Below are 24,844 nucleotides of genomic sequence, written 5' to 3' on the forward strand. Positions count from 1 at the left end.
AAAAGATATAAACAGTGAGGTAACAAGTAAGCCTCTTCCAAGAAACACAACTAGTCAAGCAAGAGGGAAAGCAACACTCTACAGCTACTCCTTCAACAGACGGCTGCTGTGAAGTAACATGGGTGCTGTGCAATGGACAAGAGGAATACAAGGGCTGCGTGTGAGCCTGCATAAATAGTTATCACACTGCTGGAGTTCTCATCGCAAAGCCTCCATCCCCTGGAATCACACTATAAAAGGGGACTATGATAACAGTAACAAGAGAGCAAAAGCATTTGAAATTCTCATCCTTTAATGGTCAATGATAACTTCTGGCTGGTTCTGTGTAATACAATTAAACATACTTAAATGTTTCCAAAAAAAAAAAAAAAAAAAGAAGCTCTCACACCCCCTCTTTCTATAGCTTTCTTTCATCGACATTCCACTGCTGGATAGGACTCCCATGGCCTAACATACACCTCTCAAGTCACCACACATCCACATCTTAAGTGTAACGAAGAACTGAAAAACCTTGGTGCACCAGTGATGTGTTATTTTAAAAATAACAGCTCTATTAAACCAACTCCTTCCCAGTCTCCACTGCTTCTCAAAGAGGAAAAACAAAATGTTACTGTGGGAGTCTTAATACACTTGTCTTTGTGGGTTTCTCTCTTCCCTGCTGAAGTCATACAGCATAGAGTTCATAGATCTTCTTTACACAGTACACCAGGGCCGCGAGTGCTATCGTGTTGTGCAGTCTCTTTCTGTGCAGGTCGTCCTTCCTCACCAGCACCACCGGAGTGGAGGAGGTGAGCGTATGCAGGGGCAGGCGGGAAAGTTTATAGGCATCGTACTCTACTTGGTACTTGCAACAGGGATCAAATTGCCAAGAGATACCATAGAGGGTGCAGCAAGCCACGCTCAGCACACCAGCAGGCAGGGAGATGTAGTGAGAATAATCTACTGGAAGTGCCAGAGGGGTGAAGAGACAGGTGGTGCCCGCTAGCACGGCCGTCTTGTGCAGGCAGTTCCCAACAGTGATCCAGCGGGCCGTCTCGTCCCCAATGCGAGTGGGCTCTATCACTATGTATTTGTACTGCGCTTCCAGGGCCTGCTCCAGCTCGTACTCAAACTGGTCCTGAGCATTCTCTCCATTGTAGATCTCATGCACGATGTAACAGTCCGTGGAGGACAAGGTGACCCTGTTAAGAGGAAACACAGAATTAAAACTACAGAGCTTAAAAACAGACTTTTCACCCACCCAAGCTGTGAGAACAGGAGAGAAAAACGTCCGAAGTGAGGGCAACCCCTCAAGGTCAGTCACTGCCTCTGTTCAACAACAAGCAGCTTTTTGAATTCAAGATTCATTTCAGATCAGCTAATTATACCTGCCGTACATGAAATCATCCCAAAATAAGGCAACGTCTTTTTCCTTGCCTTTTCCTAACTTGGAGGAGCTAGAACATTTTGAGAAAACAAGATCTTGTTAACAATCCCAGACTGTTTCCTCACCCTGATACCCAAGCAGTTTCTCTAGGGACACTGGAGGTGTCACACCTGTGCGGCCGCACCACATCAGTGAATGAACCACACAGACTTCAGGAGCTTGCACAGAAAATAAAACTGGCAGCTCATCCATCAAGAGGGCAAGTTGCACTGGAAGGTTTTAAGAGAGGAAGCATTTTCAGATGAACGTTTGCCTTCTCCCCACAATAACTACCTCCTCGCCACTGATGTAGCTTGCTGTTTAGTCCTCCATAGTAAACCCAACCTAGTAAATCCACAGAAATGAAGGTGAAAAAGGTGGCAGAGCACTCTGTTACAGAATGGTTCACTCCATCTTCTGAAATAGGATGCAGCAAAGCAAGAAAGGAACATTTTTTTTAACCCAGGCAGGCTTTAACAGTGAGGAAAGAGCTGCTGGCTTTACCTTGGAGCACGCTCCCTACTGACAGGGGGTTCACAAGACTGGTACATCCCCCATTTGAGGAGCAGATTTTAGTTGCCTGAAGTCACATCAATTTCCACATCCTCCCCACCCTCTTCACACACATCACCTTCGCGGCAGCTCCATTAATGTAAGACTGCCAAAAAATAGGATTCTGACCATTTACCTGCGCTTACGAAGAATAAAAAAACCCTATTCATTAGAACAAGGCAAAATCCTCCCTTCTAAGGAGAAGAAATAACTGTTTCTGACATACTTGTGCTTAACCAGAGCAAAACTGAGCATGTGGCCTCTCAAGGATAAAAATATCTAGCAGATTCCTTTAGCAGAAAGAGAACAAATTGCACACATATTTGACCTAATCACAGCAGACAAAACCACCTCATCCCAACAGCATTTAGACCCTCCTGACGTTGGGAGGCAAGACACTGCTGAGATGGAGAATGAAACTAGCACTTTTTGCTCCATGAGTACAATGGTACTTATGTGCGTGCACTGGAAAATAAGGGAGAAAAATACACATTCGCAAGCTGCTGTGTTACCAGACATTACCCTTAATGTGCAGCTCCATTCACGCTGCAAAGGGTATCGTGCAGTGGCCATCTGTAATCAAGAATATTGTTAAATTACAAGCTGTTGCCAGAAGTAGCTGTTTTTGTGAACAGCAGCAAACGTATCAAACAGCAGGACCCGAGACGCACCAGCCTTTCTCAAAGCAGAGTAATAAGCAGTTTCATTAAAAGTCTAGCCAGAATTTATATAAACTACAAGGAAAACTCAACTTACAAGCTAGTTACTGAGTTCTCAGCAGTTCATTTCCCCCTTGGCCTGTTCATGGATAGAAAGAAAAATAAAAATCCACCTGAATGTTGTGTACACCAGGGGCATCTTTAAGGCCACCTTCTTGTCAGAGGTTGTTTGGAAAGTTACAATTAACTCTTTCAGCACAGTTGTGGTGGGCTCTGACATTCTGTAGTGAATTGGTAAGTATCTAAAGAAAAATTTTGAAGGACAGCACCTATATAAAAATGTTACAGAGCACTACATCTCTAATATAACTAAGTATCAGCTAACATTAAGGAGTTTCTAACAGAGCCAGTTAACCAGGTGTTACACCGATACATTAAAGACACAGCTGGTAACAGCTTCTGCCAAGAATTTTTTTCCTGATGACAACTGTACCAAGTGTAGCTTCTTCCAAATCAAAAATTCCAATTTCATGACAGAAGACATGCTGAGACTTAAGGTAACTCTGTAAAACACCACCAATGACTATGTGAAACCACTTGCTAAGGCATAATGACTTCAGGGATAAGCTATTGCTGAAAGGCATTTCCAAGCTGGAAGCTGACCCAGTGCTAACACAATCCTCCAGATAAAATTAGTATTTCCTACCAAGGAGCATTTTCAGAGTTCTGAAACACCTAGGAGCATGCAGCATCAGTCTGCAAAACAGAGAAGGAGAATCCAAATTCAACTAAGAACTCTGCAGAGGCTTAGGAACAGCACAATAGCCTAGTCACCCTAGGACCTCCCTGCCATCGCCAGGAAAACAAGGGTGAAGCAAGCCCATTTCTTCTCTGCCTGTACCAGAGCCATGGGGAACTGGGCTTCTCACTCTAGAAATTAAGCCAAGTAACTACATTACAGGGGATTTCTCCAGGCTCAGCATCAGGACAGGTGGCACTAACCTATCAGACACATTTCTCCTCACTCTGATCCTGCCTGTTCTTAACTCTGGATATCCTGTTTTTCCTTTCACCATAACTTACACACACAGAGCCGTACCACAAGCAACAGCCGCCTGTCAGAGAGCAGGAATCCAGCAGACTCTGGCCAGAGGCAGTACTGTCCATCTCTTCTGGAATCTCTTGGCTTGCCAGGCTCTGGGGTTTTATAACAATGAAGTCAAGAAAAGCACAATCCTCCTAAGCCAAAACAAGCAGATCTTAAAATACGTTCTGTTGAAAAACCTCACTGGGAAATAAACTGCACAAAGGCTTAATTCCTGATAGAGTCTGGCCCCTTAACTACGCCATTTCTCCCAATTAGTCCTCTAATATGGGAATAAATCTCTATCAGTGCTGAAGCTGCAAATGGCAAAATGGGCAATCCAAAAACAAAGGACAAAGAATAAAAAATTAGCTGCTCAAACAATAGGACACATGAAGAGTCAGCAACGCAAGCAGAAAGCCTCCGGTTCTCGTACAGAGGAAGTGGGGTTTATCACGTATTATTTTCACGCAAGAACTGGCTGCCTCTGGAGGATGGAAAGCTGAAAACTGGTTTGTTTTCAGACGATATAGAAAGAGACACAGATGAGATACGTGGGCTTGAGAATGTTTTAGATCTTGCTGGCATGCAGAGTAGGCCCGAGGACCTCAATCCACAGAGGCAATCTCTCCTGACGCAGCCTTTCAATTGAACACAGCAGCTGCACATGAACAAACCCCGTCAAAGCAACTGGATTTGCTCAAACACTGGAGGCTATGGAGCTTGCCTTTTGGAGCTCGTCCCCCACGCCCCAGCAATGACAAACAAAAATGCAGAGCTGTGCAATCAACTCCAAGCTGGCATCCACTGGGTATCAAGTGTGGTGATTTTACATAAATTCCATTTTACTTAAAAGAATAGTAAATAACCAGTGTCAGAGGGGATCCAGTTCCAAAAGCCATAAACCGCTACCACATGTTCAGAAGCCCAGCATGCTAATTGCTGGACAGACCAGAACCTAAAAGCAGTTGTAAATATTATTCAGTCAAATGATTTTCCAGGACCTGTCTCCCCACCCCCCCAAAAAGGACTAAGTTAAAAAGTCGTACAGCTGTTCTGTAAGAACAGTTCTGGGCCTTATAGCCAAATAGTTTATTCTATTGGAGCTTCATGCATTCTATACCTGAGAATTTTTAAATGTCCGATTCCTGGTGACAATTGCATGCACAGATGGGGGAATGTGACAGTACTCTCAACTATTCAACACAGCAAGATGAAAATAATGTAAAATCACTGGTGTAAAATTTGGGTATTGCTGAAGTTATAAATAAGGAATCAGTTGTTAACAGAGCTACCACCAGCAGGAGGGGCAGAAGTGACTGTCTTAGCTATAGGGCAGCTTCAAATTACATTTGGATTATCTTCCTAACATGGGAATATCAGAGAGCACCAGGAGAGGGGTGCTGCAGGGCTGAACAATAGCAACTCCAGCGGTTTCCCAGTCACAGCCCTCAAAGCCGCTCCATTTCTCTGCCTCCAGCTTGGAAGCAGTCTCTGAGCTGCCTCCTGAAAACAGCAGCCTGTCTGTTAAATCTAAGTTTCAACTGGATAGTCTGTATGGATGAACAAATAAATACTCTCCTAAGGAGGAGGTACAATGCCACTCAACGTGAAAAGACCTTAAGTTTTGTCAGGTGCCAACTGGCAAAGAGAGAAACAAATGAACAGAGTCCTGAAAACAGGGCAGATGACAACATCCTGGAAGAAACCCCAGCATCCTTCCACCACTGTCCACTTGCAGGGGAGAACATCTGAGCCTCACGAGCATGCTGCCCTCAGCCTAAAGGTGTTCCTCAATCTGCCAGATAGACTTTTGGTGAGGGTTTCAAGTCATCCAACTATCTCAGTTCTGCAAAACGTTCAGAATCACAATTAGAAACAATCTCAAGTTGCACAAAGCACAGGTAGAGTTCTGTGCAAAAAAAGTTCTTTCAAAACCCCTCCCATAACATGTAGGTCAAGTTTGGTGTTGTTTTTTGGTTTGGGTTTTGGTTTTGTTTAAAGAAGAATGTTCCTGGACAACAGTATTGCTTGGAGCACCAAACCTACATTCAGATGAACTGTAAATGAAGACCAGTCTGATTATTAATTAAAAAAAAAAAAAAAAGGAGAGGCTTGCAGCAGTGTGGTAACACCTGTCACAAGCAGCACACACACACACAAAATCTAGTTTAGCAGTGCAGAGGGACTTCATGCTGGCTGCACAAGTGAACTTCAGGAAAAGGACATTACAGATGGCCAAAGCAGAGTGTCTGGGGTCATTATTAGCATCTAACTAAGCTTGAGCAAGTCAGTAAAGCCAAGGCATAACAAATTAAACAACTAAACTTCCCTCCCCCAACATAAATCCTCCTTGAAATTTAATTTAATTTCAAGATTAAGGCATGATTAGCTGTGGCCTGGCTTTCATTCTCAGTGGAAATACTCCACCTCAGTCATATTCAACAGTGTCTTTTACTCAGGAAAGCTCCAGGATATCATGTACAGAAAGTACTAATAGATCCGAGCTTAAGCACCCGACGACTTGATTCTCTGCTGAACATCCACACAATCTACCAGTCTCAGCCCATCGGTCACAGCTGTCAGGCCTATGGCTTCTTAAAGGCCGTTCTCAACAGGTTGTGAGTGGATGCATTAAATCAGAGGAAGAACAGGGAAGTTGTAGCAATAAAGCAAGACTTCCATTCAAAAGATATACCTTAAATGCAAATAGGAAAGAGAACACGAGAACACAGGTAAAAAGCTTCAAGTAGCCTCGGGAAGGGAAGACAACACAAAGAAAAACATCACCCGACCATTACAAAAAACTCCAGCCACCAGAGCAAAAAGAGGTGTCAATTTTAAGTCAACTAATGATTAGCCAGACTAATGGAAACAGGTCAATCATTGCTGTAAGCAAACAGAGTACCAGAAATCTGAGCAGTGCAGGTAGGGAAAGGAGAGACCTCTTTAAGGGCGCAGAGAAACCAATACAAGCAGTGGTGATGACATTAAAGCTGTTCTTTCTAGAGTTTGTTAGAACATCTCCCGGGGGAACAAATGGCATTCTGTCTTGTGTTCTGGCGGTCATCGTGCTGAATTTTATACAAAAACACTAAGTACAATTCACTGTCTGTTCTGTATAAAAAAGTTGTTTTGGTCTACAGATTAACAATTCTCTTTAGACAGTCTCCATTAAAGAGTCTATCCAGAATGAAGAAAAACAAATATTTAGTTGGGTCTCTTCAGTGGTTTGGGTTATTTTGTTTAACCTTATTATTTTACCACCAGAGCGCCAGCTGGAGTTCACAGCCAACATCCTTTGAAATTCATGTCCTTACATTTAGTTCTACTGAGGAAACCACTTTTTGACCAATTACAGACTTCTCTGTATCAACAAAGTCATTTATGAAGGGATACAATCTCCACATAAGAGTTGCTGGACTTTTTTTTTTTTTAAATGAAAGCTGGTCTAGTCTCTTAGCAAACAGTATTTTATTCACTACTGAGTCTCCTCGCATCACCTCTCAACACACAGATGCCTTTTAGACTAGCTGGCTGACAACTGTAAAAACTCCTTCAAGTAGTTCATTTATGAGGAAAACTGGATTAGCAAATTCAGTTCAAAGGAATGTGTCTTTGGACAAGAATCCTGCCCAGTGTAAGAAAACTGTACTCACTGTATAAAAAGCATATATGTCATCATTTGATGATGTCAGGTCTGCCAGCACTGCCTTTTACACAACTTGCATTGCTGGCAGCCAAACAAGATCAGTTGGTGTGATTTAGAATTACACACCGACGGGGAGGCCAAGGCCCAGTCATGCATATCTCCAGCTCCAGAATTGCAAGGAAGAAGCAGTACCTAGCTGACATCACCCGACACCTATCAGAAGTATGATCTTTTGTCACGTTCATACGGGATGACACCTGGGAGAACCACCATCTTTCGATAGAGATTGTGAAATGCTGGTCAATGGTGTATTTGTTCTGCTATGTCACTTCTGTGCTTTCTTACACTTAGTTATATACTTCTCATCAGCAAAGGAAAAATAATACACGCAGCAGGTTCATGAAGTAACTCGTGTTTATGAATAAGTATTTTTGATTGTAAGATTAATCATAATTTTAAAAAAATCACTGCAAACTACAATTAGATTATTGTATTGTTCACAGATTACATTACAAGGTAACAACTCACTTTCAAGTCTGCATCAGTTTCCACCCTGGCAGAATAATTTTCATTGAAGTTAAGTGATCTTTTGCATTTTTTTTTTTTCTTCACTTCTGCTGGGAGGACAGGTCTACCGCATGAAAACTCCACACCTCATGTGCTCAACACTGGGGTAGATGCCAGCACTGGGGGCAGACAGCTTTACCACTATGCCACTGAGCTCTGTGGTATTCTTAGTTGTTTATATAAACTACACTGATGCAGTAATTCCATCGGCTCTTCCAGTTCAATTACTTTTAAATTCCCTGAACACAGACAGCATTCCTGCAACTCACATTAGCGCCAGAATTTTAAGGGCTACTTGTGGCTCGTTCTCCTTGGCTATGTAGATTCAACACCACCAAAAAGAATATTGTTGAATTGCAGCAAGGGAACAAAATGAAGCAAAAGGCACAGCAAAAACTAAGACAGATATTAAGAGTCTTTAGGTAAGGCAGCAGGACAAAAGAAAACTCCTCACAATAAAAATGGAGCCACTTTCAGCAGCTGCTGGTTACATCAGTCAGCCCCGGGGCAAAACAGGGAAAATGCCAACGTAAGGAAATACAGGATTTAACTAGACATTTGAAGTAGGTAAAGAACTGTGCATACAGATTTTGAAGTCGCTCAACAAGATTTTCCTCTGTCTCTTTTTCCTGTTTTAAAGTTACGATTCCCAAACTTCTACAGCTACTCTATGGATACCTCCAGCACGTCCTAGCTGCTCCTCCGTCCTGACAGAGGCAAAGAGAGCGCGTTACAGAGCTCTCTGCGAGCACCGAGACGGCAACCCCCGCCCGCCCCGGCCCCACGGATCGGGGGAGCGCAGCGGGTCCGCGCTGACCCCCGGAGCGGCCGGGGCCGCCGCGGCCGCCCGCAGAAGGAGGTCACCCTGGAGGACTCGCCGCTGCCCTTACCACCTTTATAAATAGCCGTGGAAGGAGCCTCCCCAGGGCTGGCCCTCCTCCACCCCAACCCCGAGCGCCGCATCCCCGCGGCGGGAAGAGCTGCGGCCGCCGCCACCGCCACCCTGCGGGCCGCGCTGACCTTCCCCGGCCCCAGCCCGCCGCACGGCCCCCTCCCCGCGCCCGCCCACAGCGGGAGACCGCCGGTGCCGGCGAGCCCCTCCGCCCCAGCCCCACCTCAGCGGGGCCGCGTCCCCTCACCCGCCCTGCCTGGCCACGCTCCCCTCAGTGGGGCCCCCGCCCTTGCCCTAGGGTCGCGGAGAGCCCCGGGCGGCTGCAGCCCACTTCCTCCTGCTCCCTCCCCATCTGAGGTGTCCCGGTAACCCCACACCCCCCACCCCAGCCGCATCTCACCTCTCCCGGCCGCCACCGCTGTTGGTGCTACCGGGGCCAGCGCGCCTCCTTCCCCACGCCGCCATCTTGGAGACTCTCGACTCGCAAATGTCTTCGCCAGCGCATCCCGGGCCCGCCGCGGTGCCTGACGGGAAATGTAGTGCGCGAGGGCCGCCGGGACCACCTCGTGTGCGGGGGCCGCCCCATGCGCGGACTACAAATCCCAGAGTGCCCCGCGCCAGGGCTCGGCCGCGGGTGCCTCTGGGACGCGTAGTCCCCTCGGCGGGTGTGGGGCCGGGTGAGGAGCAGGGCGGGAGCGCCGATGCGGTCTCAGCCACGGCCTCCTGTCACCAGCGGCGGGCAGAGCAGCCCCGCAGCCCTTGGCTCGGCCCCTGCTCCCGGTCTCTTCCGACGGGAGCGGGCCGGCCGTGGGAGGAGCGTGGCCGTGAGTCCCGGCCTGCCCCGCGGCCCCGCCATGAGGGGGGGGTGCGGCCTCTGCCGCGGGCGAAGCGCCCTGGTTTGGGCTGTGGAAGCGGCTGTGGAGAGGAGGGGAGTCAGCCCTTGCTGAGGTTCAACAGTCCTCCAGAGCCTGAGCGTTGCCTTGTTTTCCTACTCGGAACGAAATACATGATTTCCCTTCGCAGGCATAGGAGGAATGGTGGACCTCCTCAGAGCAGCACCTCCCTGGGGAAGAGAGACTGGGCTCTGTTGGGGTAAATTTAGCCCCTTTAATCGGCTCTGAAAGAGGAGCAGGGCATGGGATGCTCCACCACTGCTGCATCTCTGAGAAGGAATAACAGTTTATAGCCAAACGCTTCACTAAGAAACGAAATGCAGGTTTGCTGCTGTCACAGGTTTCCCAGCTCCTGGAGATCCAGCAGCAGTCGATGCTGAAGGGTTTGTGGGGGTGTCCCAGGACCCACTCAGTCCTCCGCTTCCAGCGCCGGGGCCACCTCCCAGCACAGCAGGGTCACCTAAGGGGACCTGTGCCAGGGTGCTTGGATGGCCTATATCCGGTATCGTTGTGCCTCTCCAGTTCCCGGTTCTGGCTCCTCCCAGGAGAGGAGCCTTTTTCTCAGGAATTAGTTTTCCCTTAAGAAACAGCAGCTCCCTGCTCAGCAGCCCCCCTCTCTTGGAGATGCACTGCGCTGTCAGCTGTCCTTGGCTTCCAGCACCCATCAGAGAGTACCACTAGCCCTCCTCCAGCCTGGCAGTGCATGTCAGAAGAGCGTGGCTGTTGTTTTTGCAACTCCCATTCCTAGAAAAAGCCTCTTTTTGACAACGTTATTTCCAAGTGATGTAATGTAACTAAAGAGGACAAACCCATGGCTGCCTCTGCCTTCCCAGGCATTGCGAGGCTGCTCTTCCAGACTGCAGGGCCCTCATGTACCCCGCTTTTTCAGCCATAATTTGGGGGTCAGTTGTTTCAGTGGAGGTAAACGGTGCATTTGCATGAACAGGAGGCGTTTGGGAAGCGTGCCCAGCCTGGCAGAGTGTGGCTGAGCGGCGGCATTGCTGGGACGGGCCGGAGCATTGGACTGTCTGGAATGTGGAATGTAAACAGAGCGTGTTACCAGCAACAGCCTGGCTTCGTGCTATAACCCAAACCTAACGTGCTGTCTCTCGGGAGCAGCAAAACCCACGCTCCTGCCTGCTCAAATTGCAGCCCAGGGGCCATTTGTCACTTGTCATGTTGGATCAAATCATAACTGTAAATAAGCTGTGCCCCTTCTCCCCACCACCCCCACCCCCCCCCAGCCCTGGCATTTTCAGCTATTGAAACTCCGGACTCACCCTCTGGAGCTTGCACCCAGCTTCAGGAAGCGACATAAATGCTGTGCTGGGAGCTTGAGGGCTGGGGCTGTGCTCCCAAGGCTGAGGAGCGCTGGCTCCAGGAGGGAAGCAGCTTGTGTTCCTCTGAGTCACCTGCCTGCCCGCCTTGCTCTGGACAAGCACAGCAGGGAACAACTCCACCGGCTGGCTATTTAAACATTTTCATGCCTTAATGTCTTCAAACAACTTAAACCAACAAACATAAGCATTAAGTGCCTGCTCATGAGAAGCTGCATTTGTAGGACAACTCCTGAAGACTGTTTGGCCTGAAATCTCAGGGCAGGACTGGTGAGCATGAGCAGGGGCGGCTCAGCCGGCAAAGGAGAGGAACCAGTTGTGATCCCACTCACCCCAAGCTCTGCGCACTCATCACAAGCTCAGCCAGCCTGATGACCTCAAAGAAAATTCAGTAGCTTCAGCCCATGGCTCCCTATTGATTTCACTTGGGATCTGGCTCCGAGGTGCTCCATGATGGGAGAAGGGTGGTGCAGGTGGAGTCCAGGTTAGGTGATGAAAAGACATGAGTGGCTGTCTGCAAGTCACAGGGAGCCATGGCCAACACCAGGCCTGGCACCAACTCCTGAACCCAGTAAGGGTCTTACAGACCCTCCATCATCCTCAGCACCTGAATGGGCTTCTTCTTGCACAGGATCCTCTTCCTCATGAGGGAGAGAAGTAGTATTTTCTCCATTTTTTGGAAGGGAAGGTTAGGCAGTAGGAAAGCAGATGCTAAGTACACCAACGTGCAGATCTGCCAGCTTCTGCCTTCTCTCTCACCTTCTCCAAGATGCTGACAGATACATGGTAGTTACTGTTCAAGAGATGTGTTAGAGGATGTGTTTTTTGGGGATGAGAAGGTGACTGTTTACATTTATGTAGAAAATGAATATGCAGCAACAAGACAGCAAAAATCATACCCTGGACGTGGAACAGAGAGCAGAGTTGTTTGACAGGACCCATGAAATGGGCTCCCTGTTGAAGCGACCCAGCCCAGCAGTGCCAGAGCTGGGGATGGCCAAGGTCTCCTGGTTCTGCAGGCACCTCCTCCTGTCTCCCACCAAGCACGGCACAGCAAACCACTGCGGGGCAGTTATGCCACACTTTTTATTGTATTGTATTCCATGCATTATGTTCATGTTTTATAGTATGACAGAGGGAGGGATAAAGATAAATGTTAGACATAAACAAAAGCAGAAAGGTCATTTGTAACAGGTCCTGAGAAGGAAAGGCACATCGTAACCACCGAATTCAACAGAATGGAAACCTTGGACAGAGGAAGACAACGCTGGAAAGTGGACAAGGGAGGGGGTGTTTCAAGTTGGGTGATGTGGAAGAAGGTTTGACAGCAATCTGCATTTCCCCACCCGCCAAGGTCTGTAGTTCAAATGGGTCTGAGGACCTCAATGTTCAATCAAACCACTTCCACAGTCCTGCTGCCAGAGAGAGTCCAGGATTCCCAACTCCTCCAGGCTTAGTCAGCACCAAGGGGCAGCACCGGACTCAAAGTTCCTTCCTGCAGAAACCAGGTGGGAAAGGGCAGCTGGTGGAGAGGCAGGAGGAAGGGCTGCCCAACACCAAGGGACCCCAAGCCATCTCCTGCCTGGCAGTGCCAGATGACAGGAGCACCGTGGACCGTGGCATCGCTGGTGACCTGTGGGTATTGCTATTGGCTGACATCAAAGACCACAGGGAAGGGGAAGGCCGGGCAGAGGATGAGTACAGCAGTGAAACAGTTGGCACAGACACTGGCATATGTCTCTGTCAGGTCAGACACCAGAGGGATTGTAGCACCTCGAAGGGAAGCAGCAGCAAAACCGTGTGCTGTGCCTGATTTAAGGCAGCAATCGCCACTTGTGATCCAGTGCCGGGAAGCACGAGGTTCCTGCCAGAGCAGCACAAAGGGCTCCAGAGCCAGGCTTGGACGCTGGGACACTGCTGGAGCACACCCTCCAGTAAGCCACTCATGCAGCGGACATGACGAGGTACTTCTGGGAACTGTCACACAGCGGAAATGAGCACAGAACCAGGGCAGAGGCTTGCAGAGCTGGGCTCACGCTATTGCTCCCACGAGGCAACCAGGCACACATCTCTTCCAAGCACCCAGATCTGCTGTGACAAAGATATGACGGTGTCTTGGCTTGCAAGAGAGGAGACAGTTCAGCTTCATCTTGGGATCAAGAGCAGGGACAGTTCTGTCATCACTTGGCGGTAACAGAGCCAGCCTTGCTCCTGTAACTAGATGTTGAAGTGTGTTTTGCATGTTAAAAAGTGAACATTTAGCAGCCCAGATTTCTTCTCCAGCCCTTTTTCTTTAGTTCGTTACCTGTGACCCTTTCCCAGTCCCTCTAAGCCATCCTGAAGGTCGCAGTCAGGCTGAAATAAGCAGCAAGAGGGCAGAAACGTGAGGCAGCGGCAGGGCTGAGCCCGATGCCTTTCCTGAGCAGCACAAGCTGGAGGACACAGGCAGGGGTGTCACAGCCTGCGGTGTGGCAGGGCACGGATGGAGTTTGGGAGATTTTACTCAAGCCTGCAGGCAGAGGGCTGTGTTATGTCAGCGGTGGGCAGCCCAAAAGGACAGGCAGGCTGCAGGGCTTCGCCTTGAGCCAGTGGCCAGGAGGAACAGCTCAGGGCCTCCCCGGCTGAGCTCAGGCACATGGTCTCCATCTCTGACCAACCCAACCAGGATAGAAGGTTGTAGGAGCTTTTGCCTTTGCCGCCATGGACTTTGCACAGGGCTCTGGGAGAGGGCTGAGCTGCCTCTTGACCGGGGCTTCATTCGGTCCGTGGCACAGATTGTAAACTTTAGTCCCTGCTGAGAGATAAGCTAGGTCTGGATTTGGCCTCCAGGTGAAAGGCTCTTTATCTTGTTCTGCCTGACTGCAGCCCCCAGCAGCTGCTCAGGGCTGGTATGCTGGCAGCACCGGCTCCCCCACGCCTAGGACACTGCAAAATCCCAAGAGCATGGGGAAAGATGCTCTGGGATCTAAACTCAGGCCTAGAAAAGCCTGGGCAAGGCAGGACAGGCAGCAAGCCAGAACTAAGCAGTGCCCTGCCATCATGGTGTTACCTCTACATCCAACTGTGGCAACGCTGAGCTGGGTTACAGGGTCATCATCCGTGGAGGTAACAGCACACCACGAGGGTGTTCCTGCTGCTGGCTGAGGACCCCACGATGCTGCCAGCACCCTGGGCTGGGAGCTGCAAGGAGGCCAGTGAGCAGACGGGTAATGCCCTGAGCCAGGGCTCCTTTCCAAAGGCTGTCAGGAGAAGCGATCAGCATCCACGCAAAGGCTCTAGCATGGAGCCCTGGCAACAGGCCAGGAGCAGGTCCTGCAGGCCTCACCCCCGTTGCTCTCAGGATGCGATGATGGCTCAGGCCTCATGATCCAGGTCGCAGAGCTGGAGTCAAGGGAGATGGAGGGGAGCCTTCCTCTTCAGCTGCAGGAAACCACCCCGGTGCCTGCAAAAGCAGGGGATGTCCCCTCATCGCTTAGGCCAGGACTGGCTGTGGGGGCTGGCGCTCTCCTCCTGGGCAGGCTGTGTCCACCCCAGCACAGTCAACACCGATAGCAGGGAGCGGAGACAGGAATGCCACGCTGGGGCTACGTACAGAGGCTGGGCAGGAGCTGGATTCTCCAGGGAGCAGCGTCTGCAACTCGGCTGCCTTTTTTCCTCTGCGCACTCATGCTGCACACGCTCGGCCGCAGCCTGCTCCTCACAAGGCTCCTGTCTCTAGGCTCGAAGCTGTCACCGTCCCAGTGTCTCCACAGCCAGTGCAGCAAAGCCCCTGACGTGCCACCACGGCCCACACGTTCTCGTCTGAGCCCTGCGTGGGCTTGGGCACGGCTCGGTGCCCAACAGATGCTGCAGGGGATGAACCTGCCACAGAGCTGGGGCTCCTCCAGCACTTCCCTCTGTCCCACAAGGCTTAATCCACATCATCTCCCCAAGCTGCTGGGAGGAAAGGGGGGCTGGTACCCCGCAACCACCCCTAACCAACATCCCCCAGCAAGTTCACAGCTGTCGCCAAGCAGAGGGGAGAGGATGAGGTGCAGAGCGAGTCATCCCCTGGTCTTGTGATGGAGCTTGGTGGAAAAATCATCCTCTTCCAACCCCTGGCTTGGGAAGAGCACTGAGGGGGCACCACATGTGCCCAGAGCCAGCCCGGCCCAAGGGCCATAGCCATGCTCACACATGGGCAGAGAGGAGGAGGTCGTGCCCACACTCACACACCACATGGACGCGCTTTAAAAAAAATGGGAATTGTGAGTGTAGGAGGGGGGTTTCCTGAGACCGCAGAGAAGCGAAGGCCGCGATGAACAGTCAGGGACAGGCGCGCTGGTGTCAGAGCAGTCCTGCCTTAAGGCTGCAAGTGTTCCAGGTACTGCGGCAGCGGGTTCTCCTTGACGTATTTCTGAATGTACCAGCATGTCAGGTGAGCTTTCAGGTCCTCCTCCACCACGAAGTCCAGGGCTGCCTGCAACCAACCGGAGAGGACAGATGGGTTACAACCAGCACCCCCAGTCTAAAATCCTCTCTGAAGCCTCACAGGGATCCAGACTCCCATACCCCACATGCAGCTGGGGGACAGAGCAAGTTGCCCTGTGCGAGGCAGAGGAGGGAGGGGGCTGGGGGGAGACCACAGCCATCCTGCTGCAGCATCCCCAGTTTAACCAGAGGTGTGCAGGGATCCCCCCACCGCCCTGGGTAACCCTCAACACATCCAGCCTGGTGGATGCTGCACCACAGGTAACCCAGCCACATCATGTGAAGGCCACTTTTGTCACCCATTTGCCCTGGCTTACAGGGCCAGGGAGCAGCTGTAACCCCAAAGCGTCACCCCGCAGTCCCCACCACCACTATGCTCGCAGCTCCTCAGCTCTCCCTGCCTGGCTGTGGGCCTCAAAAGCAGGGCCCAAGGCAGGAGAAGGGCTCACGAGAACCTTGAAGCTTTGAGATGAGGGGGTCCAGCCCCCAGGAGAGGCAGAGCATCAGACCCTGCAAGGTGACACGAGGGCTGTTCGCTGTGAAGAGGAAAGGGCTGAGCCTGGGCGAGCGGCTGGACGTGCTGGCACTCACCCAGCCCCTCTCGCTGCCAGAAATAGGAATATCTGAACACGGATTTCCATCTGCCCCGCCAGCCGCCCCTATCTCCCATCGGAGCAGGGACAGTTCCCGTGGGGAACGCGTGCAACGCCACTGCAACGCAGCCTTGCTTCAGCCAGGGTCTCCAGCTGCAGCTGGGACAGCGACAGCTTCTGCCCAGGGGAGCCGGGGTGGCTGGGGCTGTACCTTCGCGAGGTGCTTGGCTATTCCTCTCCCTCGATAGGCATCTGGTACTTCCGTGTGCTGCAAGTCCACGATCCGCTTCCCCACATACTCATAGAGCAGCACCGCCTTGTCATGGCAACCTGGGGGATGTGAGAGAAGGGTGAGGCTTGGGACAACCCTGGGGAGTCCTGGGCTCCCGACCTGCTGTGGGATGGAGCCGTTCACTGGGGAGCCCTCAGAAGGGGATGGGCAACGGGCAGCTTTGGGACTGCTACGACAGCCCTCGCGCCCATGGGAACGGCTGTGGTGCTGGGTGGGAGACTTTGCTTTTGGTGACACTTGGATGTCCTTGTGCTTCCTCCCAAGGTGTGAGCAGAGGCAGGTCTGCTTGTCCTTTCCAAGCTCCTGGACCAGGGGCAAGTTTTCTACCCAGACCTGAATCGCTGATATGCCAACACAACACGTTTAGGGTAGGAAAGCAGCTGGCAGGAGGGGTGACATGTGTTGATGGAGGGGGAGAGAGCAAAAAGGAGAGGGGAAAACAGGACTAAGCCGACCCAGGTAACAGCCAATTCCTTGCTCTCTACAGCACAGAGTTTTTGTCGTGGCATATAAAACAGGACAAGACTCCTTGGCCTGGTGCTGCAGCATTTGGATAGACACATTTTGGGGGAAGATGCTGGGAGAGAGAAATCCCACAAACACACAGGAAAGCGCACACAGGTGTGCGAGGCAGTTTGTGCACATACATTTACATGCACACACACACACAGGCTTCCTGTTGCAACACCCTGACCTTTTTCACAGTGGTTCAGTTACAAGAAAAAAAAGAAGTTTCAGCACACATGTAAATCAGAGGAGAGCTAATAACACCCCTCTGGCTTCATCTGCAGAACCTGAGCTTCTGACTTCAATGCAAAAGCAAACATTTCATTTCTAGAGGGTTTCTGTATTTAAAAGGGAGTTTCAGAAATGCAAGCTTCCAATCAAAGAGACAAACTCAATTAAAACAATGGAAACCCTTCCTTTCCCTCCAACGGTTATTGGAGGGTGAAGGGCCCCAAGGTTCACCTGCATTTACTATATGCTTTATAGCTGAGCTCAATACGCTTTATTTTATTGCATTTCAGCTGACAACAGCCCAGTTTGCCTTAACCCTGTATTTGAGAGACACTAGAAATGAGCCCATTTGAATTTTGTGTTTCAAGAGAAGCAGCTCAAGTTTTTGTTCCTGCTCCTTTTAAGCAGAGACTCAGTCTTCCTACATTGGATGGAAACCTTCACATTTCCAGCCCGAGCTTATTCCTGCTGGTTTCTACCCGCTTGTTCTTGTGCCAACATTATTCTTGGGTGGACATAAATAATTTCCCTCCCTGCCATCCCCCCTGAGTATTACAGGCATCAGTCCCACCCCTGTCAGCCTCTTGTTCACCAAAAAGCCAAGCTCTTTTAGTCTCCCTACAGATCCCAGATCCCCCCCTCCGTCTCAGGATGGAGGGTTTGGGGTGAACCACTGGGACGGGCAGAGGTAACGGGGTGGGGAAGGAGCTGAAGGGGTGCTCGCCTCTTCCCCATTACCAAGACCAGTGCAGATGAGAACATATAGCCCCATTTTACAGCTGCAAATCTTTGCGGGAAAAAAAGGAAGAACTGCAGCATTTCCCTGTGTGGATCCAGGCATCCAAAAAAAGCCAAGAGAGCAGCTGCAAGCCCAGCTCTTCCCCAGCAGCACAGACCTGTCTCACTCCAGAGACAGTCTGACCAGGTTGGGGCACAGGCAAAGCTGGGTGCCCTCACCCTCGCATCAGAAGTGACACATTCGGTGGCAGCTCTCTTAGAGGTGCTGTCGGCAGAGCTGGCAGCACTGAAGGCTGTAAAACGCTCTTGTAACAGTGGCTTTGTGCCAGCCCTTCCACTCTGCTCTCCTCCCAGGCCAAAACTTTCCATAGACTCTGCCTGAAGCTTTGATAAGTTCAAAATTAAATCCTTCTCCAAGTGATGACAGAGCAAAAGTTTGTAGTTTTTTTTAAAACACACTTTTATACATTATATTTATATGTATATGATCAGTATAGAAGTATCACCCACAAAAACACATTTTAAAGCAGAAGATGATGCAGTGTTTGAAGAATCTCAGATCTGCCCTAGACAGACTTTCCCTTGTTACTGGCTGTGTCACAGCAGCACCACAAAACCCCAGCCAGGACGGGAGCTGCAGGGTGCTGCCAGTGTACAGACAAACACATGCAGAACCCAAAGGATTTTACAACCAACTCTGCAGAGAGAGCCAGTGCTGTGGGAAATCAGTCCCAGTTCAGAAAAACATCCTGGTTCAGCCAAGTACATAAATGCATCTGTATGTGCCCACCTTGGTGACAGGACTCTGAGCCACCCAGCACATGAAATCAGGGACACTCGTGCCACAGGGTTTGTTTTTCGATGGCTCAGGAGGAGATCGCTGTTGCGTCCCCACTCCCGCACAGCCCCGGGGCTGGACTGGGCTACACTGAGCATCTCCCAGTCCCTTGTCTCCAGCTCCCTGCTGCGGGATGGTGGGTGATGCAGAGCCACAAACCAAGCACCTGGACTGCAAGAGGAGCTGATGGCAGGGGACAGCCAGAGCTGAGGGGTGACACTTAAAGGTCACCACAAACATCCCCTGCAGCCCCTCTGGGCAAGAACGTGCCAAATCAAACCCGTACACTGGGCACGGCTGGACACAGGACTGCACTGGCATGGGGGCTGGAGGTGGGAAAAAGCCCTGATCAACAAAGGAGAAACAAGCCGGTATCCGAAGGATTTCAGACGGTATCCCACCCGGATTCTCACACTGTCGGACTGTGTCCTGGTGGCAGCCCTGCATCCGCAGCAACGCCAGCTCACAGCACAGGTCCTGCAGGAACAGCCTCTCCTGGAGATCAAGATCCCCCTTCCTCGGCTGAGCAAGGCTGAAGGTGGCCAACGGCTCAAAGGGAGGGGAAGGACCAGGCAGCAGAAAGCCTGTTTCCTTCAAAACCAGCTGCTCTGCGCATCCTCCCCGCACCATCCTCACAGGGCCCAGAGCCTCTGGGAAAAGCAGGGTGAAGCATGCTGTACCCCCAAATCAGGACTGTTCCTGGGGTCTCCATGAGCAGCTCCAGGTGTAACCCTCATTTTCCCACTAAAAAGCCTCTCTGGGGCTGGAAGGAGACACCTCGCTGGAAGTAAACAGCCTTGCTGCTACGTGATACCTTGGACATGGGGGGCTGCTCTCAGCAAAGGAAACATGACAAAGCTGGGGGTGCTGGAAGCAGCGTTGACCCCTCACAGGAGCAGCCCAACCTCAGCTTGTTGCAATCCCCCGCAAAGAGAGGGCACACAAGCAGAAACCACACCAAAACATGGCATAAGAGGGACACCGCAAGCCGGCTTCCCGCCTGTCTCATCCCTTTAGACTTTGGGGCAGGGATTTTACCAGCCTGCGCAGGCAGAGCTTGGCAAAACATGCTCAGGTCTCGGCCAGACTGAGCAGTGCCCCATGAGCCTGATTGTGGTGTTTGACTCGCAAACACTCCCCTGCACTGTGCCTCGGCTTCGAGGCCATGGCGAGCAAGGAAGTCTGAGTCAATGCAAATCAGCACAACAAGAAAGAGGAGCAAGAGGAGGCTCCGCGATAAAAATGGCAGCAATGGCAGCACAGCTGGTCCCCAGCCCTCCCTCCCTCGAATCGCAGGGTGCACGCAGAAGGGGAAGCTTTGCCAGGAGGTGGGTGAGGGACCATGTCTAGACTTGCTCTCCATGGAGGGTTTCCACCAGGACCAGTGGCATGGAGCTTCCACCTAAGCAGGGCAGACGGCTTTGGGCAGCAGATGAGGTCTCGGCACCACAGGCTCAGTTGCACCGCCAGACACAGATCCCCAGGCCAGGCAACCCATAAGCCTTGGGGGAACAAGCAGCAAGTCCAGCCCCAGCCCTGAGCTGAGGAAGGGACAGGGCAGGCATCCGGGAAGACTCAGGCACTCTGCTCCACTTCATCCTTCGCTGACCCCCTCTCCCAGGGCACGCACTGCCTGGTGAGGGGATGCTGCAGCACTGGCAGCACAGCAGGACCCGTCCCTCCAGCCCGAGGCCTTTTCCCTGTTCCTCTGTGTCGGCCCTAGCCCACAATACACCATTGTGCACCCGGGTCCGGAGCAGGGCAGGGGCCTGGCGAGGGCTGGCTGGCTGCCTGCAGGCCAATTTCTACACTCATCAGCCTTTGGAGGCAGCCCCTGAGCTCCAGCTTCCTTGGGGCACTGCTGCAAAGCCATTCCCTGAGAGCAAGGGGGAAAAGAACAGACTCCAGCCGCACTTCCTGCTCTCAGACCCAGGAAAGCTGAGGCAGGCAGCAGCTCGGCTCTTCTGGCTGCTGAGCCAAAAGGTGGCTACCGAAAGCTGTGCGTGGGGTGAGCCAAGAGGACGAGACGCCCCGAGTTGCTCGTGCATCCCAGGCCGGAGCTTGCTGCATGCCACGGGCTGGCCTGACTCCCCAGAGAGCCACTGGCACGTTACTACGGAGAGAAAACACAACAGAGTACAACAGACGGAGCCGAGCGGAGACGGTGCAACCGTCACGGAGGGGCCCTTGCTTGTAGGAGCAGCAGCAGGGGGGGACACTCTGGTCTGAAGCAGTTTCCTGTTTAGGAGCTCTCTCAAAACGACTGCGGCGCGGGGGAAGAGCGGGGACATCTTGATGCAGAGTCCAGCGACCAGATCCCTTCCTCCCCAGTGCAAACTTGGCAGCTTTCCCCTCCTGAAGAACATCTGCCCATCCTGGAAAGCAGGGAGGAAAGCACCAAGGCACAACCTGCTCCAGTTTTCCTAATAAACCTGAGCCTGGACTCCTGACAAGGAGCTGCTGAGACTCAGATCAGCACGGGCAAAGCAAGAGCTTCCAGCGACTGGATCCTGCCCAAACCCAGCTGGGAGGAGCAGGAGGTTTGGGAAGTGTGGCTTGCTGCACCCATGCGTCGAATGAATGGGAGCACAGGTGTGCAAGAAGCCTGTGCATCCCCAAGGAACCGGAGCCGCTCGGTGTGTGCGGTGACCCCATCTCCCAACCACAGAGCCTGAGGTGTTTGATGGCCATCAAGAAGTCAAAGAGGCCACTGCTAAAAGTGTTGTCCCCCTGCCCCAAGCAGTTGTGCCAGCAGCTGGACTGATGGGCCGACTACTTTGGGGTGGAGGGTCTCTTTGGGTTTCTTGTTTTGACCAGAAATTTCATCTCGGATCCAAAAGAAAAACCCCAAGTATTCCTGACGAAACCGGCCTATATGATTCCCATGGAAGTTTTTAGCTTTGACAAACAGTTGTTTTCCAACACAGTCGCTGAATGAGGAGGCTTCTGGCTGGCTCGTGCTGTTAGTCACATCTTAACCCATTATGAATCCAGTTGGGCTTCTTTCTACCCTCCTCTCAGAGGGATAATGAAGCTTGGTGAGCTCTGGTTATAATCAGCCTTACTTTCAGCTTCACAATGCTTCTGCATTTGGGATACAAGGGAAAAGGGAATGTGTTAAAGTGAAGCATCTCATTCTATCAGAGTTTTAGCAGCCATGTGCAGCAATGAGGGCAGAGAAGGGAAAGAGCAACCCAGAAAATACCAAATGCAATTCATCTTTCCTGTGTACGAGGGGGGAGTCCCAACACAGGTTACGCGGGTGCACAGAGGCAAACACAGGATGATGCTGAAAACACACACTTTCACAACTAGTTCACAGCTTTCATAGAGTCTCAGGCCTCTTGCTACGGGGATTTCCATAAAAATATCACCACAGAAAGTTTTCCACCCAGCATCATGCTACCATAAACCACCAAGCCATCAGCCCAGAGACCAGCTGTTACTAGAGATGAGCAAAGCCTGGCTCCTTGGTCCATGAGCCAAATGCACCTGTGTTCTCCCAGAGCATCACCCACACTCAACATCTAGCTGAAATCAGGACCCAGACACCAGAGACAAGCTGACCCTGAAGCTCACTGGCAAGCTGCTGGTTTACCCCGCAGGCTGCTGTTCATTGCCCCCACAGTGCAGTAACACAGGACAAAAGTGCTCTCAGAGGGACACACAGGTCACATTGATGCCAAAATCTGTGCCTGACCCGTTTCTTGACGTTCACTTGCGTGCAGCAGGGAAAATCTGCTGAAGCATTCAGCACCACTGACGCTCATCGTGCCAGGAGTGGGAGTGATGAAGAGAGCAGCCCAGGAAATAAACACCCTGCCACGCACTCCCACAGAGATGGTTATCTTCTGACCACCTTCCAGGGCTTGGCTGTTATCATCACAGGCCTAACAAGAAGGAGAGACGGATCATCCGCTCCGCATGGACGTTAGTCAGCCCAGCAGCAGGAATACCATCAAACCAGGACGCTGCTCAGCTCAGCTTCCTTATGTGGCTGGTGCTGAACTCACAAAAGAGGGTTCAGTCTTCCTGAACTCCCAGAAAAAAATCCAACCCTGATCACGGGGATCCACCTACAACGCCAGGGAGGCTTCCCTGAGCCATGGCGGTCCCCTCCTGAAGCAGGAGGTTCTGTGCTGATTCACACACGACTCCCACCCTCGAAGTTCACCCTCTCCAGACCCAACTCATCCCCACTCAGCCGCCAAACGCTACCTGGCTCACGATGTGGGTGGCAGAGGTTTTATTCAGCAAACCACGATAAAAAGATTACATTTCCCTAATAACCGTTGGTCCTTAGCTCTCCCCTCTCTTCTGTGTGTGTACAAACTTTGCCGACGGCGACAACATTGCGTTACAGCTCTCGTGATGGTAGTAGGGACCCGTCACCTGGAACCTTGTTTGATCTCTCTCTGTTTGAAATAAGCAGTTGGTGAAATTGTTTTCTCCGCACCCAGCACGCACGTCTCCTCCTTCCTTGCTCCACCACTGCTGAGCCTCCAGCTTGCACTTTGTAATTAGTGGTTGAAATGAAAATGGGGTGGGGGGGAAGAAGAATCTAAAATAAAATCCAGACTATTCCTGTTGTTTTACTGAGGATGCCTTCTACAGTCTGTGTAATTTCTGAACTACCCATTTTATTCATTTTTTTAAAGAGGCATGTACCCTTCAATTTCTGTAGGGCAGCGAGGCAGCCTGTTTTCCCCAGAGTTGTTCTCAGCAAGACAGACAAAGAAGAGACATTTGGATCACTGAATATTTGGGATTAACTGAAGAGGATGGCTGGAAAAGAATCAGTATGCCATAGAGGAATTTTAGCAGCACCTACATTTTTGTTCGCTCCACCCAATACGTAACAGATCTGTCGGGGGGTCACCACATCACCAGACCGGTGGCAGCTTGGCTCCGTGCTGTGGGTGCTCCTGAATCAGGTGCCAAGCACCCACAGCACCCGGGTGGGCCGCTCACATCCCCCAAGGGGCTCCTCTGCCAGAATCCCCCCAGAAGAGCCACTGAGCAGCTCCCACACTGAGCCATGTCCCCAACACCGACCTGGCGCAGCACCTCCACATTGTCCAAAGGCACCTGCTCCTGGGGGGGGCAAGCTAGCCCCCCCCTCCCAAACCTGCCCATGCCAGCATGGGGCTCCAAGACCTCCTGGGCCAAGCTTTTAGAGAGGGGCAGGATGGATGGGGGGGCAGCAGCAGGAACTAGGGGTACTGGGGAAGGTACGGAGGGGGTCAGAGAGTACCGGGGGGGGGGGACGACGACGGACAAACACGGACATGGTGGCAGGGCGGAGCGTACAGGGGACGGTGCTAGGGTAGGGGGGGGCAGCGGCACGGGGAGAAACGGGGGAGAAGAGGGCTGGGACCCCCCTGGAAGGTAGAACCGTGGGGAGGGCGGAGCAGGGGAGGTACCGAGGAGGGTGTCAGACCCCGTCCCTTACCGTTCAGCCGCACGGTGAACTGCCGCCGCTTCCGATCGTGCTCCACCTGGATGGGGCAGCCCTGCTCCAGGAGGCCGAGCGGTGCCGAGTGCGCCATGGCCGGGCCGGAGGCCACACGGAGCCCCAAGTTCCCACCCCGGAATCCCGAGGGCGGCGGCACCGGGGGTGGGTTGTACGTGGAAGCGGCGTGAGGGGAGGCGGGAGCAGCGGCAGCGGGGCCGGGCCGGGGCGGCGGGTGCCGCGGGGAGGGCACCGGCGCGCGGCCGCAGGAAACCAGCTGGGCGCCACGTGCCCGCGCGGCAGCCAATGGCTGCGCCGCCGTTTTGTTTTGGTACGGCCGCCCGGCTCTTAAAGGGGCCGCGCACCACCGACACCCCCCACCCCGCCCGGCCTCAGCGGCGGGCCCCGGCGCCCCCGCGCGGGCGGCCACGGGCTCACCTGGTGCCCGTGTGGGCCTAGTGTCCTGTACTGGTGCTGCACTGGTGTGCTGATCCTGTACTGGTTTACTGGTCCTGCACTGGGGCGCACTGGTACTGCCAATGGTATTAGAAGGCCAATGGCATCCTGGCTTGTATCAGCACTAGCGTGGCCAGCAGGGACAGGGAAGGGATCTTACCCCTGTACTCGGCACTGGTGAGGCCGCACCTCGATGAGTGGGTTCAGTTTTGGGCCCCTCACTCCA

At 52.1% G+C, this 24,844-nt stretch overlaps 2 protein-coding genes across 4 annotated transcripts; both read right to left on the bottom strand.

The window, feature by feature from the left end:
* Positions 1-271: 271 nt before the first annotated feature.
* Positions 272-9,334, bottom strand: TMEM11 (transmembrane protein 11). 2 transcript variants are annotated; one of them, XM_074886458.1, is made up of 2 exons: positions 9,212-9,334; positions 272-1,181 (listed from the first exon to the last, which is right to left on the bottom strand). In XM_074886458.1, the coding sequence occupies exons 1-2, from the start codon at positions 9,274-9,276 to the stop codon at positions 665-667; spliced, it is 582 nt and encodes a 193-aa protein (XP_074742559.1). In that variant the 5' UTR covers positions 9,277-9,334; the 3' UTR covers positions 272-664. The 2 variants fall into 2 exon arrangements, with proteins under 2 accessions (XP_074742559.1, XP_074742558.1); XM_074886457.1 differs by lacking the exon at positions 9,212-9,334 and adding an exon at positions 3,716-6,847.
* Positions 9,335-12,108: 2,774 nt separating this feature from the next.
* Positions 12,109-24,436, bottom strand: NATD1 (N-acetyltransferase domain containing 1). 2 transcript variants are annotated; one of them, XR_012631177.1, is made up of 4 exons: positions 24,163-24,436; positions 16,316-16,434; positions 14,091-15,500; positions 12,109-13,258 (listed from the first exon to the last, which is right to left on the bottom strand). XR_012631177.1 is itself a non-coding variant. In XM_074886192.1 (3 exons), the coding sequence occupies exons 1-3, from the start codon at positions 24,257-24,259 to the stop codon at positions 15,384-15,386; spliced, it is 333 nt and encodes a 110-aa protein (XP_074742293.1). In that variant the 5' UTR covers positions 24,260-24,436; the 3' UTR covers positions 12,109-15,383. The 2 variants fall into 2 exon arrangements, 1 of the variants encoding a protein (XP_074742293.1); XM_074886192.1 differs by having other exon boundaries at positions 12,109-15,500.
* Between the last annotated feature and the right edge of the window lie 408 nt (positions 24,437-24,844).

The sequence above is a fragment of the Strix uralensis genome, chromosome 16 (assembly GCF_047716275.1).
Source record: "Strix uralensis isolate ZFMK-TIS-50842 chromosome 16, bStrUra1, whole genome shotgun sequence".
Classification (NCBI taxonomy): Eukaryota; Metazoa; Chordata; class Aves; order Strigiformes; family Strigidae; genus Strix; species Strix uralensis.